Source organism: Corvus cornix, chromosome Z (assembly GCF_000738735.6).
Source record: "Corvus cornix cornix isolate S_Up_H32 chromosome Z, ASM73873v5, whole genome shotgun sequence".
NCBI lineage: Eukaryota > Metazoa > Chordata > Aves > Passeriformes > Corvidae > Corvus > Corvus cornix.
The window spans coordinates 68,662,932-68,677,919 of record NC_046357.1 but is presented as its reverse complement, the minus strand read 5'-3'; the positions used below and the strand labels follow the sequence as shown (position 1 = coordinate 68,677,919).

General features: G+C 35.8%; 1 protein-coding gene across 5 annotated transcripts in view; it reads left to right on the top strand.

Moving 5' to 3' along the window:
- Positions 1-14,988, top strand: part of FER (FER tyrosine kinase) — a 162,037-nt gene that overhangs the window by 87,677 nt on the left and 59,372 nt on the right. For 3 of the 5 annotated variants that reach the window (XM_039567680.1, XM_039567681.1, XM_010405726.4), the window contains exon 13: positions 1,832-1,954. In XM_039567680.1, the coding sequence (XP_039423614.1) occupies positions 1,832-1,954 (123 nt within the window). Of the gene's footprint in view, positions 1-1,831; positions 1,955-10,405; positions 10,558-14,988 lie in introns of those variants that run through there. The other 2 variants (XR_002046910.3, XM_019289607.3) reach the window with 2 other exon arrangements.

Here is a 14,988-nt window from a genome sequence, read left to right as displayed (position 1 = left end):
TTTTCTTGTCAATCATGGAAGTTAACACTTTTTTTTCTTAAAGATGTTCAGTACTCTGTATGCACTCCTATGGGGTGAATTTTCTGAGGATGAGAAAAAGCCTATTAAGCTCTAGAAAGTAGGTGTTGGGAGTGTTAGGGTCATACAGAGAGGGATTTATTCATGAACATTTTTGTGGGCAAGTTTGGGGAGAGTTTAGTATAAAGGATTTGTTTGTTTGTTTACATTAGTATGAACAATGTGGAATTTGGTCTCTGACTGGTCAAATCACACTCATGGATCATTGAGAAGTCTCTGTATTTTCTTCTGAATCAAATACTGAAGATTAGAGTAGGACATTTGTTTTAACAGCAATCCTTTTTTTGTATAAGTGTTTCATCTCTGGTTTTACCATTATTTTAAAGGCTAATCTCGATACAACTATGAGTGTGATAAATTAATTCATCATTCAGCTTTAAGCATCAAAATTCACTGTTGTGATTCAGGGCTATTGTCATTTTCACTTGGGCTTATTTGAGGCTGTGCCATTTAAAAATTTTTGTTTGTTAGTGACCTTAGGGTCAGGATGGGGTGTAAATACACAGAATCAAAGGACACTGCCTGCCCTGAAAGGTTTTACATAAATGGCAGCAGATGGGTGTGTGGCTGAATGTGGGATGAGGAAATAATAGGCAATAGGGGTGGTTGTGCTGAGGAGACTCTTGGGGCATCAGGATTTTTGGATCATCAGCACGGAAGTATGAAGGAGCTTATTTGAAAAGAATGGAAACTAGTGTTAGTGGTCACTCAAAGCTGAGTCACTATTTAATAAACAACAAAGCATTCAGACTATGGAAACATTTTTTATTTTAGAGATCTCTGAATGTTAAAAACAGCTGACTTGACCCAACTGTCTTCACCAACAGCAGTGACACGTTTCCAGAAGTTAATGCTTTAACCCTTAAGGGAAACAATGAACTTAAAATGCACTGTGCAAGGAATTCAACCCTGGGGGCTAGAAAGGATGCATGCCAGTGCTGGCGGTGTTCATTGACCAGTTGTGTAAATGAACTTGAATCACCATCTGTGCTCGGAGTTTCTTTAATTGCAGTACTTGTTCACTGTTGCCATTGTCAGGCTGGCTTATGGCAGCTACTGCCCTGTGGGAAAAGCTCTCTACATGTAGATGCTGAGTCTTAAGAAAGCAAGAGACTTTATCGTGTTTCACAATCAGCTGCAGGATCGTGCCTAGCTTCTCTCTGAATCCTGTGCGTGACCTGCCTTTGTCTCTAGCTCGTTTAGAACCTCCTGGTAAATACTCTTCATTAAAGAACAATCATGCATCCTATATTCTCTGCCAGGGATTTACTAATTTTAGGAAACAATAAATGAAGGAAGATGAGATTAGGATAATATTGCTTATATCCTGTTTATTTTATCTCTTTTTGTATTTTATTATATAGATGTTTTAGTTTGCTCGCTGTAATTTTTAGAAATAATTCAGAAGTCGGTTTTTCTGGTTTAGGGTATTTTTATTTCACTCTGTAATAGTTTTGAGTGTAACTGGCCTATTTAAATTAAGAGTTTAAATAGTTATTTTATCATATTGCTTTAAATGACTGATGCCGTAATTTGGCATGTATTAATTTATCATTTTCCTAATTATCATTCCAGTTAAGTCAGTATAAATGCTATTCAGTAGGTCAGAAAAGGAATATAAAATAACTCTGTAAAAGTGTACATTTTTTTCTTTGTTGTTACTAGTGAAGGAAGTTTGGTTGTGCACTTTTGCAGTTTCTTGTTCAAACTATTGCTTGTAGAGAAGTAACTTTTTCCTTTTGCCTCCATACAGAATCAGTATCGTTTTGAAGGAACTGGGTTTCCAACCATTCCTCAGCTCATAGAACATCATTACACAACAAAGCAAGTTATTACAAAGAAGTCAGGTGTTGTTCTGCTTAATCCTGTTGTTAAGGTAATGCATACATTCCAGAACCTTAATTTAACTGACAACAATTTTGCGGGGTTTGTCTTATTATTTAAAATAAGATCCTATGGAACTTCTCAGAAGATTTTCCTTTTTTGTTCGTTTTGTGACTCTGTTCCTGATCTCGTTCAAACTTCTCACCTCTGCAATACATTCACTTAAAACAACTCTCCATCCTGATTTTTACAATGAATTTTTGCTATTTTGAAAGAATGGCATTCAACTTCTTAACCAGGTATCCTCTTACTTTTCTGTTTGGTTTCACATTTGGATTTCCCTACTAAGTAATTCAAAGTAGTAGCTCACTGCCATTCCTTCTATAAAGTAAAAAATTTCTTTTATATAATGGAGAAGGTCTCATGAAATTTGGAAGACTTACAACAACTCCATTTTATCTCTGTTTTATATCACAAAAGTAAGTTAGACACAGAAAAAGGTACTAATATTCCAGTATCAACAAAAATTTAAAACAAAATTTCCCTTTTTAATCAGGAAGCTACTGTAGAAAGTCTTTCAGGAAACAAAAAGGGATAAGTATTAAATTATATTAGAGTTTTAAGAGTCTCCTTGACTTCTTCCAGCAGTTTTGCAGTTAGTATCTATCTAGCTGATACTTCATTCATAAGCCAACTCCACTTACACCTTTGCATCTTAACTATGGGTAAGCCTTTTGTTCTTGATATATTTATTTTTTTAAGACTGGCTTCAAGCCTGTGTTCAACAAAATTTTAGGAAGTATGACAATTTATATTTTACCATTAGTTACCTACTCCAGGGTCCTAGTTCTTTCCTGCTAATAAGCCTAAGAAAGTAAAACATGTTATTTTTCTCAAAATTACATTTAATCTGCACTTTACTATTTTATGTAATTTTAAAATTTTGAGAATGGGACATTGTAAATACGCATTTTATGTTAATATTTTGCTGAATGCCAAACTGATGCTTCATTGAACATAGGATATTGTTTGCATTTATTGTAGATCACATGAGAAAGCATAGGACATTATTTTTGATGTGTTAATAATTCTTTTTGATATAAATAGTTTAAGCTACAAGTAAGGGGTAGTGAAGCTCAAAATGAAATACTTTAAAATCTTTTCGCAAATTTCTCTCTCTCTTTAATACCGTGTTTGTTTTTAATATGTAATGCTTTTTCAGTTTCCTGTGAGAGCAGCCCTGTTTTAGCAAGTGTAAAACTATAGTATGGTTTATTACTACATAATCTTAGTTATTGTCTGTTAAACTGGAACACATCATCTGTAAAACATCATCTCTTCATTCTCTTGTTTACTTTGAAGATGGGAGGTTTCATATTCCTGACATTTTTGTTTCATTTTGTGTCATTTTTTAATAGAGTTAAGTTTTAATTTATCCATACTCTTGTGTAAGTATAGCCAAATAATTTTTCTAGTACCTGTCTTCTAGAAGAAACATGTTCCCAAATGGCATTCCTGCTCATTTCACCATTACTGTACTTGACCTTGCGGCCTTGGAGGTAAAAATGCAGTACCTTTAGATAGGCTAAGTCCCTTGATGATATCTGTCTGTGGTGGGTGTTTCTAGAACTTGAATCCATACCATTACCACTACATTCAGATGTATCATAACCACCTTGTAAAGTGGTGGAGGACAGTTTCCCAGACAGACCTTTTAGCTTTCCTACTGTCATGGAGTATAAGGTCAGGCTTTTTGTTTTTCTTCTTTTCAGGGGGAAATGAAGTGAGTCCACTCCTCTCTGGACTTGCTGACTTGAGTTAGTCTTCGTATCAACTACACTTAGTATTAACTAAAAATTAGCGTAAATATTAGTATTTCCTCTAGGATTGTGCTAGTTGATAGTTGATCTGAGCTGCACTGCAAAGCTACTTCAGCTGCTCAGGTTTCCCAAAAATTATGCAAATAATAGGCATCTATCCATAAAAACACAGGCTGCGTCTATTTTTTCATATGACTTATCTTGTCCTGGTATGCATCAGTTTTAATATTCGAGAGTATTTTCTTTAGGGTTAATAAACCTTTCTACTTCCATTCTGTTGTGTTATGTGATGTAATGGAAAGGGTGACTGTTAGAACTCAGAAAAGTATTGAGTGACAGGAGCAATTGTATAGGTTTTTTTAAATATATGTATTACATAGATTGCATGTAGGCTTTCAAGAATCTATGAACTAGAATGTCAGTTTCTATAGCTACTAATACTTGGAGTGAACTAAAACCAGTGTATAGTATACCTAATGCTTTATGACGAGCAGTTTGAGCGAAATAAGACAATGTTGAAAACGGTGTTAGTTACATGATCTGAATTTCTTTAGAGCAGCTGTTCTTAAAAATATTTAAATTATTATTGAGCTATGATTTTATGGTGGTTTTAGTTCTCCCATCTGATTAAAACTATTTGCTGTATTCTGAAGAAGTACTTCAGAATGAAGCAAAAGAGTGTTGTGAGCTCTCTTTTTTAATTTGTATGGAGCTCTGGCTTTTATATGGGAAAGCGGAGACATTTTAAGTCATTTTCAGAAGTAGCATATGCACTCTGACACCTAGTGTTGGGGGTAATTTATGCATCATGTGCTATTACCAAGATGTCTTTAATCATTTCCTTAAAGTTCATTTGACATCTGGAAAGACTGTTTTTGCTTTGTTCACATTATAGCTGCAGAGCAGTCTTTGTCATTTCATGTAATCTTTAATCTTTTTCTGCAAATTGCTGTCCCTGTAATAACCTATTTAGAAATTGAAAGTTAAATATGACAAACTTCACAGCAAAAAAAAAAGTTATGCTTTTTAGTTTGTTTTTGCTTTCCTTCCTTCCTTCCTTCTCCCAGTCATTTATCCTCCTTTAGCATATTAGTAAAATTAGTGTTCACCTTCTGTGATGTTGCCCTTGAAAGGAACAGGCTTAATTGTGTCACAAAAGGCCTGTCCCATGTCCCATTTCATGTAGGCCAAATCTGCCTGCTTAGAATTTTAATGATTCTGTAATAATAGAATTTAAATTAGAAAAACTGAGGGCATTAAAACAATATCTGCAAGTAACTTCTTTAATGGAAAAATGTCTCATATTTATTTATAATCTTCTAGAAGAAAGTGCACATTATGTTCTTCAGGTTGTTATTGGTGGAGTCACTGGTACATAAAGCCCCTAAGTAACTTCAGAGCACACCCAAGGACTTTATTAGTAAAAATGCTGTTTTAACCATATTGGATGTATTTTAACCTTCTAACATCTCTGACCTCCTATTTTGGAGGTTTTTAGATTTCTTGACATACATTTTTTAATATATTTGAAAAATCTGTATTAAGTTGTGAATGTGCTTCAGTTTGACTACTAGAAAAAAGAAAAAGGAATACCATTTTTATTTAAGTGTACCTGAATTAAAGTTTTTGCTTGGATCAGAAATACAGCTTTGAAGCAAGTCTGCCCAGGATGCGCAACTGCTCGTGGGAGGGAGTTCAGTTTTCAGAGCCAGGAAAGATCTAGCCTGAAATAATGCTTTTCCTGCAAATATATGTTACAGATTCTTAGCACCCGTTGATTCACTTTGGAGATCTGCTACTATTTTGTTACTGCTAATGTAGTCCTGGTATTTGGATGCTCTGTAGTTAATTCAAATGCTGAGCTCATGGAAAAAAATTAGCTGCTATTTTGTCAGATGAGTTAGGCCACATGTCTGTTACTTGTAACTTTCATTTAAAAATTCTTGATCTATTTTTATGTGACAAAGAAGCCTGTTATATGTTTTCATATGTTTTGTGTACATAGGAAAGTGATGGATCATAAATGATGAGATGAAAGAAAAGTGTTGAAAGACAAAAAATAGGTATTTTTTAGTAGTACTTCTAATGCTGATAAATAAGTTTGCAGATGACATGAGAATTCTCTGCAGATCTGATGCTGTCTTACAAGGTATGCATATGTTGATGAGTTAGACATGGAAAGAAATTCTGAAGAACTATAAATTTAAGTTAGAAAGATTTTTTTTCATGAAAATCTGTTAGTAAAAATCTGACGTGACCGTAATTTTTTGCTGGTGGGTTTTTTGGGGGAGTTCATTTTATTTTAGCAAAGGAAGCTGAGGTTCGCTGTTGCAGACAACATCTGTGCTCAGGGTACAGGCAGTGTGTGTCTCTCAGGCCAGCAAAGCACATGTGGAGGAATTGAAGGACAATTGCTGCTGAACGGTCTCAGTTTCAGGCAAGCCCTCTTATGGCTGCTGGGAGATACTGGATAGAAACAAGGATACTTACAAAGGAAGCTTCCAAGTTTATCACAAAGTAATGCTGTCACACGATTATTGATGCTCATCTCATGGCTGGAGAGAATTAAGATGCTGCAGAGGGAAGCAGTGGCAGTAATAGTGCTGCCTTTGGGGAACATCATCTTGTGTCTGTTTGACCTGAGGACAACTCCTGAGGAGCAGATGTCTGAAAGGCAGAAGCAGCCTGCAGCAGGGAGTGATTCAGTTACTGCAGCTCTGCCTTGGCTAGATTTGTCGCTCCAGAGAGGATTCCTGTGGCACCCTGAATTACCTGTGTGATGCCCATCCATCCGTCCAAGAAGCACGTGGTGGTTGTGGTCTCTGTGTGTTGGGTTTGGGCCTAAAGCTGCAATTCTCATGGGTGTCATTAAAGTCTAATACATGCATTTTTAAATGTCGGAATATATCTTCAATTTTCTTTAAGGAAATTGAATTCACAATGAGAAGTGAGTGTTTATAAAGTGAAAGGCGTACTTACAGAAAATGAATGTATTTATTGAATATGCATGAAATGAATCAATAGCCTGCAGGTATTGACATTTGAGAGCAGAGTTTCATATCTTAGTATTAGAGGTGCATTTCAGTTATGTTCTTATTTCTTCAGAATTTGGAGAAGTGTCACAGGATTCGCTTTTAACGTTTTCTAGCAGAGATTATTGCAATATTTCTGTCAGGTAACAAAAGGAATGCATCATCTTTAATGGTGGCCTGTACTTGTCAAGGCATGTCATCCTGTTGAGAAAAGGGAAAAAAGAGAGTAATTTGCTCTTTGTGCTAACAAAGTACTAAACCAAATTTATGTATAATTTCAGGTATAGTGACTACTTTCAAAATTGAAAGGAATTATTTTCTCAAAAATCTCATTAAAATGTGTTGTAATAATGGAGGCACATAAGGCTACCTGAACGAAGAGTAACAAGGGTTGTTCTAATATTCAGTGATCAAAGTTTTCTGTAGGTTTGTTTTCTAGAGGCAGTGGCATTAAACATCTGCTCAGTTGACTGTTTCTGGTTCAGTCTTGTCTTTTTGGTATTTCTTTCCATGATCAGGTTTAGATTAAAATTGAAATATAACACTCCTAAAGGGTGTAAGCATTATGCTCAAACCTAGAAAAAAAAGTATTTTATCAAGTATATGAATTTCATTTTAACAAACACAATGTTATTTTTGACTGATCTCATAAACAAAAATCTCTGTCCTAGAAATTTTAAATGGCAACATGTGCATTCCTACTTTCTGTACTGCTTTCATATAAAAAAAATTATAGAATGCCATATTGCTGCGTGGAGTGCAAATTGAACAAAATGAGTTATCTCAAACACAACTGAAACAGTAGGAAGTAGAAAAAACTAAAATTTGTGAAGCAAGAGATGGAAGCAAACCATTCATTCTTATAAAAAAATAAAAAGTTATTTTGTTAGGAAGGGGTTAAAATTATTAAATGAAAGATTTTAGTGGAGGTTTTTTGATAACTAGGACAAGAAACTACTTCAATTAAAGCATCCTTCATCAAAGATTATTTAGATTTCCTAGATTTTGTTGCTGACATTTTGTATATACATGTGAAAATCAAAGGTTTTATTGTGTTCTGTAATTTTCTGGGTGTAAGTTGTGCCTTATGGAGCGCTTGTAAAAACTGGGGCCTTGCACTTTGGCTTTTCATTGTCTTTCTGAGAAGCTTCATAACCAGATGTTGATATAGCACAATAAAAAAATTGTATTAGAATTGTGTATGATTGCAGCAGATTTTCTGCTGAACTAACATCCTGGGGTTTTTTATGGATTCTGACATCTTCCCCATATTTGGAATTCAAACATTCCCTAATAATTATTTTATATAAGATTGTGAGTTGTAAACTTCTTGTAGTCCTCTAATTATATTCTTCTTCCTGTTTTTAATAGTGCACTCAGAATGACTTTAATGCAAATAATGTTTTGAGTTTTCGGTATTTTCATAGCATGTGGCTGACAAGCACATAACCTTCCTTGACCATGGGCTCTCACAGGTCAAAAAACACAGTGTAGATTAGGAATAGGAATGAGTGTCTGTGCTCTTAAATTCCTTTGCAGAGTTACAGTTATGCACAGTGGGGTACTGTGAAGTAGCTTGTGGTTGCTTAAGTATTTTAGCCTCCACCAATTTAAGTGGAACAAAGTGTTAAGAAGGAGTGAAATGACATTTCAGCTGTGGAGGAGCAAAGGATACACACTAATGGAGCTACGTTTTTTTAAAGTCAGGTCTGTGCATCTGATCTATGTAACAGTGTCTGAATTCTCAAGATCTGTTTATTTAAATGTTGATTAAGGAGGAATTCAGGGGTGAGATTAGGTAGGGCTTCAGGATTCCTTATTTGCAAGGTAAATACTGTATGTAGCCTACTGTTGAGGCTAGTCCATGGATTTCATCATCAGTTCATAATGAAGTAAATGCTATTACCAGTTCTGCCCTTTCTGTCACTTTGATTTCTTCCTAACAGAGTTGCCAATGAGGCACATAGTGTATCCTCGGTGATTACTAAAATAAAGATCACCCCCAGAGGGCGGTGATCAGTGGTACAAAGTTTAATGGGAGGCCAGTAACTACAGCTGTACCCCCAGGGTCAGTACTTCGTCCAATCCTTCCTTCATCCACTTCTTCACTAACAAGCTGGATGATGGGACATGAGCAGTTTTACTGATGAGACCAATCTTTGAGGTGGGACTGATAGACAGAGGGTTTTGCTGCCATCCAGAGGGACCTGAACAGGCTGGAGGAGGGGTCTACAGGAACCTCATGCAGATCAGCAAGGGGAAGAGCAAAGTCATGCAACTGGGGAAGCACAACCCCAGGCACCAGCACATGGTAGACATAGATGTTTTTCCCTTATCTCTTGTGTTCATATTTTAAATTGAGGGTGTGAATAGTAAATTTGTTTGCTTAATTGTAGGTCAGTTTATTCAAAAAGAGTTTTGACACATTGAGGAGGACACTGCATAATTAATTCTCAAGAGTTTTGAGTTTTAGAAAAAGATGCAAAAGTTACAATAAGGTGCAACTGTTGTGGTTTAATCCCAGCTGGCAACTAAGCCCAACACAGCTGAGCATTCACTTCCCCCGCGGCTGGACTGAGGAGAGAATCAGAAGGGCAAAAACTGCAAAAGTCGTGATTGAGATACAGACAGTTGAATAGGTCAAAACAAAAGCTGTGCACACAAACAAAGCAAAACAAGGAATGGATTCACTGCTTCCCATAGTTGGGCAGGTGTTCGTCCATTTCCAGGAAAGCACATGTAACAGTGACTTGGAAAGAAAAATGCCTTCACTCCAAACATATTCCCCTCCTTCTTTTTTCCCAGCTTTGTATAAGCATGATGCCATATGGTATGGGATATTCCTTTGGTCAGTTTGGGGTCAGTTGTCCTGCCTGTGTCCCCTCCCAACTCCTTGTACAGCTCCTAGAATAGGTGGTGAATTCTTCAAAACATTCATGTCCACTGTTTAATTTTTAGAGAAGAATTGTGCACGCATGCATGCCATAAAGATTGCTTCATGTGTTGATCATCTTTGTCAAGAGACTAATTTAACATGTGAAACCAAAATATAGCCCCATACTAGCTACTGTGAACAAAATTACCCCAGCCAGAACCAGCACAGCAACAAAGAGTCAATTGCTGTAGACCACGAAGGAAAATTTTGTCAAGCTGAAGTCAGTAATACAGGAGAAAAAAAATTGCTGAAGAAAGCATTCAGAAGATTACACAAGTAATAATAGAATCTGCTAATATCTTGCAGAGCCATTTGGTATGTGTACTGCTTCCCTTTGTGTGTCCTTCATTGCCTTTTTTCTCTGCCACTAAGAGATTTTCCAGTGATTTTGCTATTCTGAATAATGAGTTAGTGGTATGTGAGAAGCTAGCAGTATCTTGTTGAAGAACTGTATGCATCTAATGTAGAAAAGACCCAGTGCAGCATACTTCTTTTAAACTGTTGGCATCAGTGTAATGTTGTATGACTTCTGATTCAAAGCCGCAAACATCTGCCTGGAATGCAGGCAGACCTCGCTGGTACCCTGAAATCTCATAAGTTAAGGCTGCAGTTTCCTTTCTGTGTGGCTTTGTCTGTTTCTTGCTCTTCCACAGTCACAAATTAGCTAAGACAGCAGATTATTTGAATTTTGACAGGGTATTTCTGTTCCATTTCAGTGGTTTTAACATGTTATCTGAAGATTATGAAAGGCGCTGCAAAATGAGCAGGTGTGGCTAGAAAAGCATAGGATGAAGGATCTTGGGGTTTTGCTTTGAACAAAATGGTAATTCGGTGGAAGCTCTAATGTGGAACTGCAGCACTTTGAAAGGTATTGCCTGCTGACCACTGTAAATTAGACATTATTTTTGAAGGATGAATGAAGTGTGTTTCTCTTCCTGGGGTAAAGAAGTCATCTAACTGGAAGCAACTGGATGTTTTTGAAGTTAAGTCAGGATGGAACTAAGTATGTGGCTAAGTATCTTACATAGCTCAAGGAGACTCTCTTGGACATTTTTACACTACCTGTAGTTCCCCCAACCCCATCTGACATACCTTTTCATGTGTGGGTGGAAGTAAAAATGTGTTTGCACTTACATGAAAATATTTTAGCCTATTTTAATAATTCAAGTGTTTGGGGGAGTGTTGTGCATGAATAGCATGACTTTGCTTTTCCATTTCTTTCCGTTTAAATGACGTGGACTGTTTAAATGAAAAGCCACATTATCATATGGTTTTGTTTGCCTTTGAGTGTACAGATGACTGTCACTGTTTTGTAGGGCATATCTGATCCAGGGCTGATAATTTGTCTGTTTGAATATATTTGGTTAGCGAGTGATTCAGGGTACTTTGTTTTGGTAGCTGAATTTACTGTATTCAGTAGGGGGGAATAGTATGTGTTTTAATGTGCTTGAATTATAATGGTTTTGACACGAACTTGACTTTCCTTTTTCTGTGCTTAAGGATTTCACATTCTATGTCTCTTTCTTTCTTAGCTGTTTATTTGACTTCTCTATTTTTCTTTGTTTCTTGCGTTTTTCCTGAAATATCCTCCGTGTCATTTTAGCCCTTTCATGAATACAAAAATAGAAGCTTAGGGAAGTACTGCACATCCTTAAAAAAACCCATGAAGAAAACAGGTATTGTATGTTGAATTGCACAGTCATTTTGTCTACTGATCTTCAAGAAATAATGGTCAGAGAATAGCTGCTCAGTGTCCGAGGTCACTTCTGCAGTTTATACATTGCATAGTAGCTTTTCCAAATCTCATTTCTACCCTCTTGTTCCTTGGTCATTTAGAATCTGGTTTAGCAGAAAGGTTGAACTTCCCAAAGTTTTTTTGTGTAACAGTAAGAAGTCAGGTAAAATAGTACTTTTTCCAAGGAGCTAAACCTGTCTGTGCTGTTACTCTGTTTTACAGCTCACATTGAGTTTCATCAGTGTGGCTTAATACAGTGCTGTTAATAATGCAAAGCAGCTTCCATAACAGTTTTTACAGCTCATGAATCTTTATTCTGAAACAGTTTTGAAGAAGTTGCCGGTGAGGTTTTTCAAAACCCCTCTTGTAAAACTCACTTGTTCTTATGAAAAATCTTTTCCACCAGCTGCCTTTATTTCTGTACTTAATCTGAAGGACTTGAAACATATAGTTTATGATTCATGAAATTGATATGAACATTAGATCTACTGGCATAGGTGGTATAAAAACAAGTACTTCTGTGAAAAGACAATTTTTTATTCCCACATTGATATGCCCTATCCACATGTACGCAGCTGTTACTTTTTTTTTTGTCTGGTTCATCAAGTTCTGATAAGTGAGATTTGAATACCCATCTGATGAAAATTGTCTGCAATTCTGATTTTCTTAGCCATAAAAAGAATTTTACTCCAATTATCCTTAGTACTGAAAATGAAAGATTAACTTTCCATTTTTGTTGTTGTGGAGAAATAGCTCTTAGCTGCAGTAATTCATACTACTGATATTTTCTATTTAACTTGGAAGAAGGAGAGCAATTAATACTTTCCAAACTATTTTTTGATGCATTTTTTTTGATTAAAACATTAAGAAAGAGGCATCACTTCTGTTTATGCACTTGACTCCTGAGATGTCTACAATATCACTCTATTTTTGAGGTTTTTTAGAAGAATGTTAAGGATTCATGTACTGGGATGAGGGAAAGGGGAGGGATATTTAGGTTTTTCATAAATTCCACATGCTGTACTCAGATACATTCTGAGATTGGAAAGTCACATGTTTTCAGTTCTCTTAAAGCAGTAAGTTTTGGTTTTGGTTGATTCCTTCTGGAGCTCCCTAAATCAACTAAAGTTTCCAACCTCTGGAGTTTTTAGCCTTTTTCACTTTGGTTACATCTACAATTAAGATTTTAAAAAGTGACAGCATTTGCTGTAGATACTGCCTTCTGAACTAGAAAAAGTAAATAATGTGTCAGAGAACGTGCGATAAGTAAATAAATTACAGTAAATAACATAAAGGTCTTTTTTATTCATACTGTGTTGGAACCTGATCTGGATTTCCTCACCCTTCCTCTTTGAAATATCTTGCTTTGGAGTTTGAGTAAGAATCTTGTTTTTGTTTGGTGGTTCTCTGAATACAAGCACAGGTGGCATTTTTTTTCTCCCTTTCCTCTCTCCTATTAGAAATGGTGAGATTTTTAGAACCAAATGTTTAAGCTGAAGCTTATAAATTCATATCTAATTCTTAAAACATCTCTTTTTGAAAGTTTACTATCTAATTGCTTTAATGCTGGTTTTTAATTTGAAAAAGTACAATTTTAGAATTCTTAATGATTGAAATTGTTACTGAGAATTACAGAAAAATAATGCTAAGGGAATTTGAACACTAAGTATTACTTCATGGTTATATATTCTATTTTACTGAAAGCTGTTGTAATTTACTGCAGCTAATTTGTGAGCCTTCTTCCTGGCATAGTAATTTGTGATCTCTTTGATGTTGTTTCTCCTAATGAAGGGAGATGGGCAGGAGGAAAACTGCTCTTACATATTTTGAGGATGTTTAGGGTAATAGTGATGACATTTCAGTCTCATGGCTCAGAAAAGGAAAAATGGGATTGCATTTTCTACAGCAACCATCTGTGTCCAAACTGTTGTCAGTGGCTTGCACGCAACTCCACTGTACCTTCACTGAAGAAAGGATTGATGAACAATTGATTCTTTGCTGGTTGTCCAAGGTTTGAACCCTATCATGGTGTAGGGAGCCATGAAACGTAGTAACATTAAAGAAGGAATGCTGCATATCCAGGAAAAAATTACTGCATATCCAGAATACTTTATTTTATGAATAAAAGGAGACGTTTCTGGTTGTTTTTAAGTATTCCTTTTCACAACTGGAAGTTTCATTTCTTTAATTACTGTTCTGTTTGAGGTTTGGTTTTTTTCAGTTACAATTAACTTTTGAAATAACTCTTACCTTTGAAAATGCTTATATTTGTTGAAATCAAACAAGTGTACTGGGTAGTTGCCGAGAGTCTGGAAGGGTAGTCACTAGCAAGCTGCTGCATATAAAAACCTTCAGTGGGATGAGTGTTATTGAGTACCTGGCTGTTGGGGTAGGGTAGCAATGTCGAGGCTGACCAAGTTCTCTGCTTTGTGAACTGACTAGTTGACAGCTTGTTTCTTAGTGTTTGGCCAACAGATGTGTCAGTACCTCCAAAGGTAAGATACACTGATAGGATTCCAAACATCTTATCAGCAAACCTGTGCTTGAAGTGTGGCATTCATGTAATTTCTCCTCCTGGGACAGAAATAAAGTAGAATCTGGTAAAGCTTGTGGATTTCCCAAGTAATTCCATTTGGAAATAAGGTATATAATTAAGATTACAAATGAGTATGCTCAAGTGCTAATTTGTGTGACTGATTTTGTCTGAAGTGCTTTTATATTCTGAGGTCCAAAATTAACAAGAGAAAAATCTGAACAAGCAGAAGGTAAAGAGAGGTTTATAGTGGTGTCACAAGAAGAGGGCTGCGTCATAAACAGCTTCCTTCTGGGTGAAATTGTAATGGGCATTAATAGTCTCAGGAGTTCTGTTCACTGTCATTCAGATTAGTTTGATTAGGTACAAAAATGTGCTGGATTTGCTCTATTTGGTTTAGAAGCAACTCTATTGAAATTAAAATTTCTGTGACTTGGACGGATGTGCATTAAAGCATCTGTTGATCTATATCTATATTCAAGAATATTTTTTACGTCCCATTTTTCTGTCATATTTCTTTTGTGACTTTCAGTATCTTTTGCACACATGATTAATCTGTAGAGTAATGGCATTTGACAACTGGAAAAATACGTTCTATTCACAGTCAGAATTAAGCACTTAGAGAAGATCATGAACTTCATGATCAGACAGAGACATGACTTTATTTCATAACCTTTTTTTATCATGTGCTTGTATTTACCCACTGATTTGTGTGCCTTATTGATGTCTTTAATTATTGACAGCTATTCAAATTCTTGAATGCGGTCATACTAAACTCAGGGCAATTCAAGTAGATTTTGTGAGACAACAAACCTGCAGTGGAATGTCTTATTATTGTTCACCTTACTGTGCTGTTCATGTTATAGTTTATTAATTAAAGACAATTATCTGAACCAGTGACAATTTGTTTTGACAATTTGTACTATTTAAATCAGTATCTAACACATTGCATATTAGAAAGTTGGGTTTGTTTCTTTTTTAATCCCAGAATTGTACACTGGCATGATGTACATGACTCTCTCTTCTGTTAG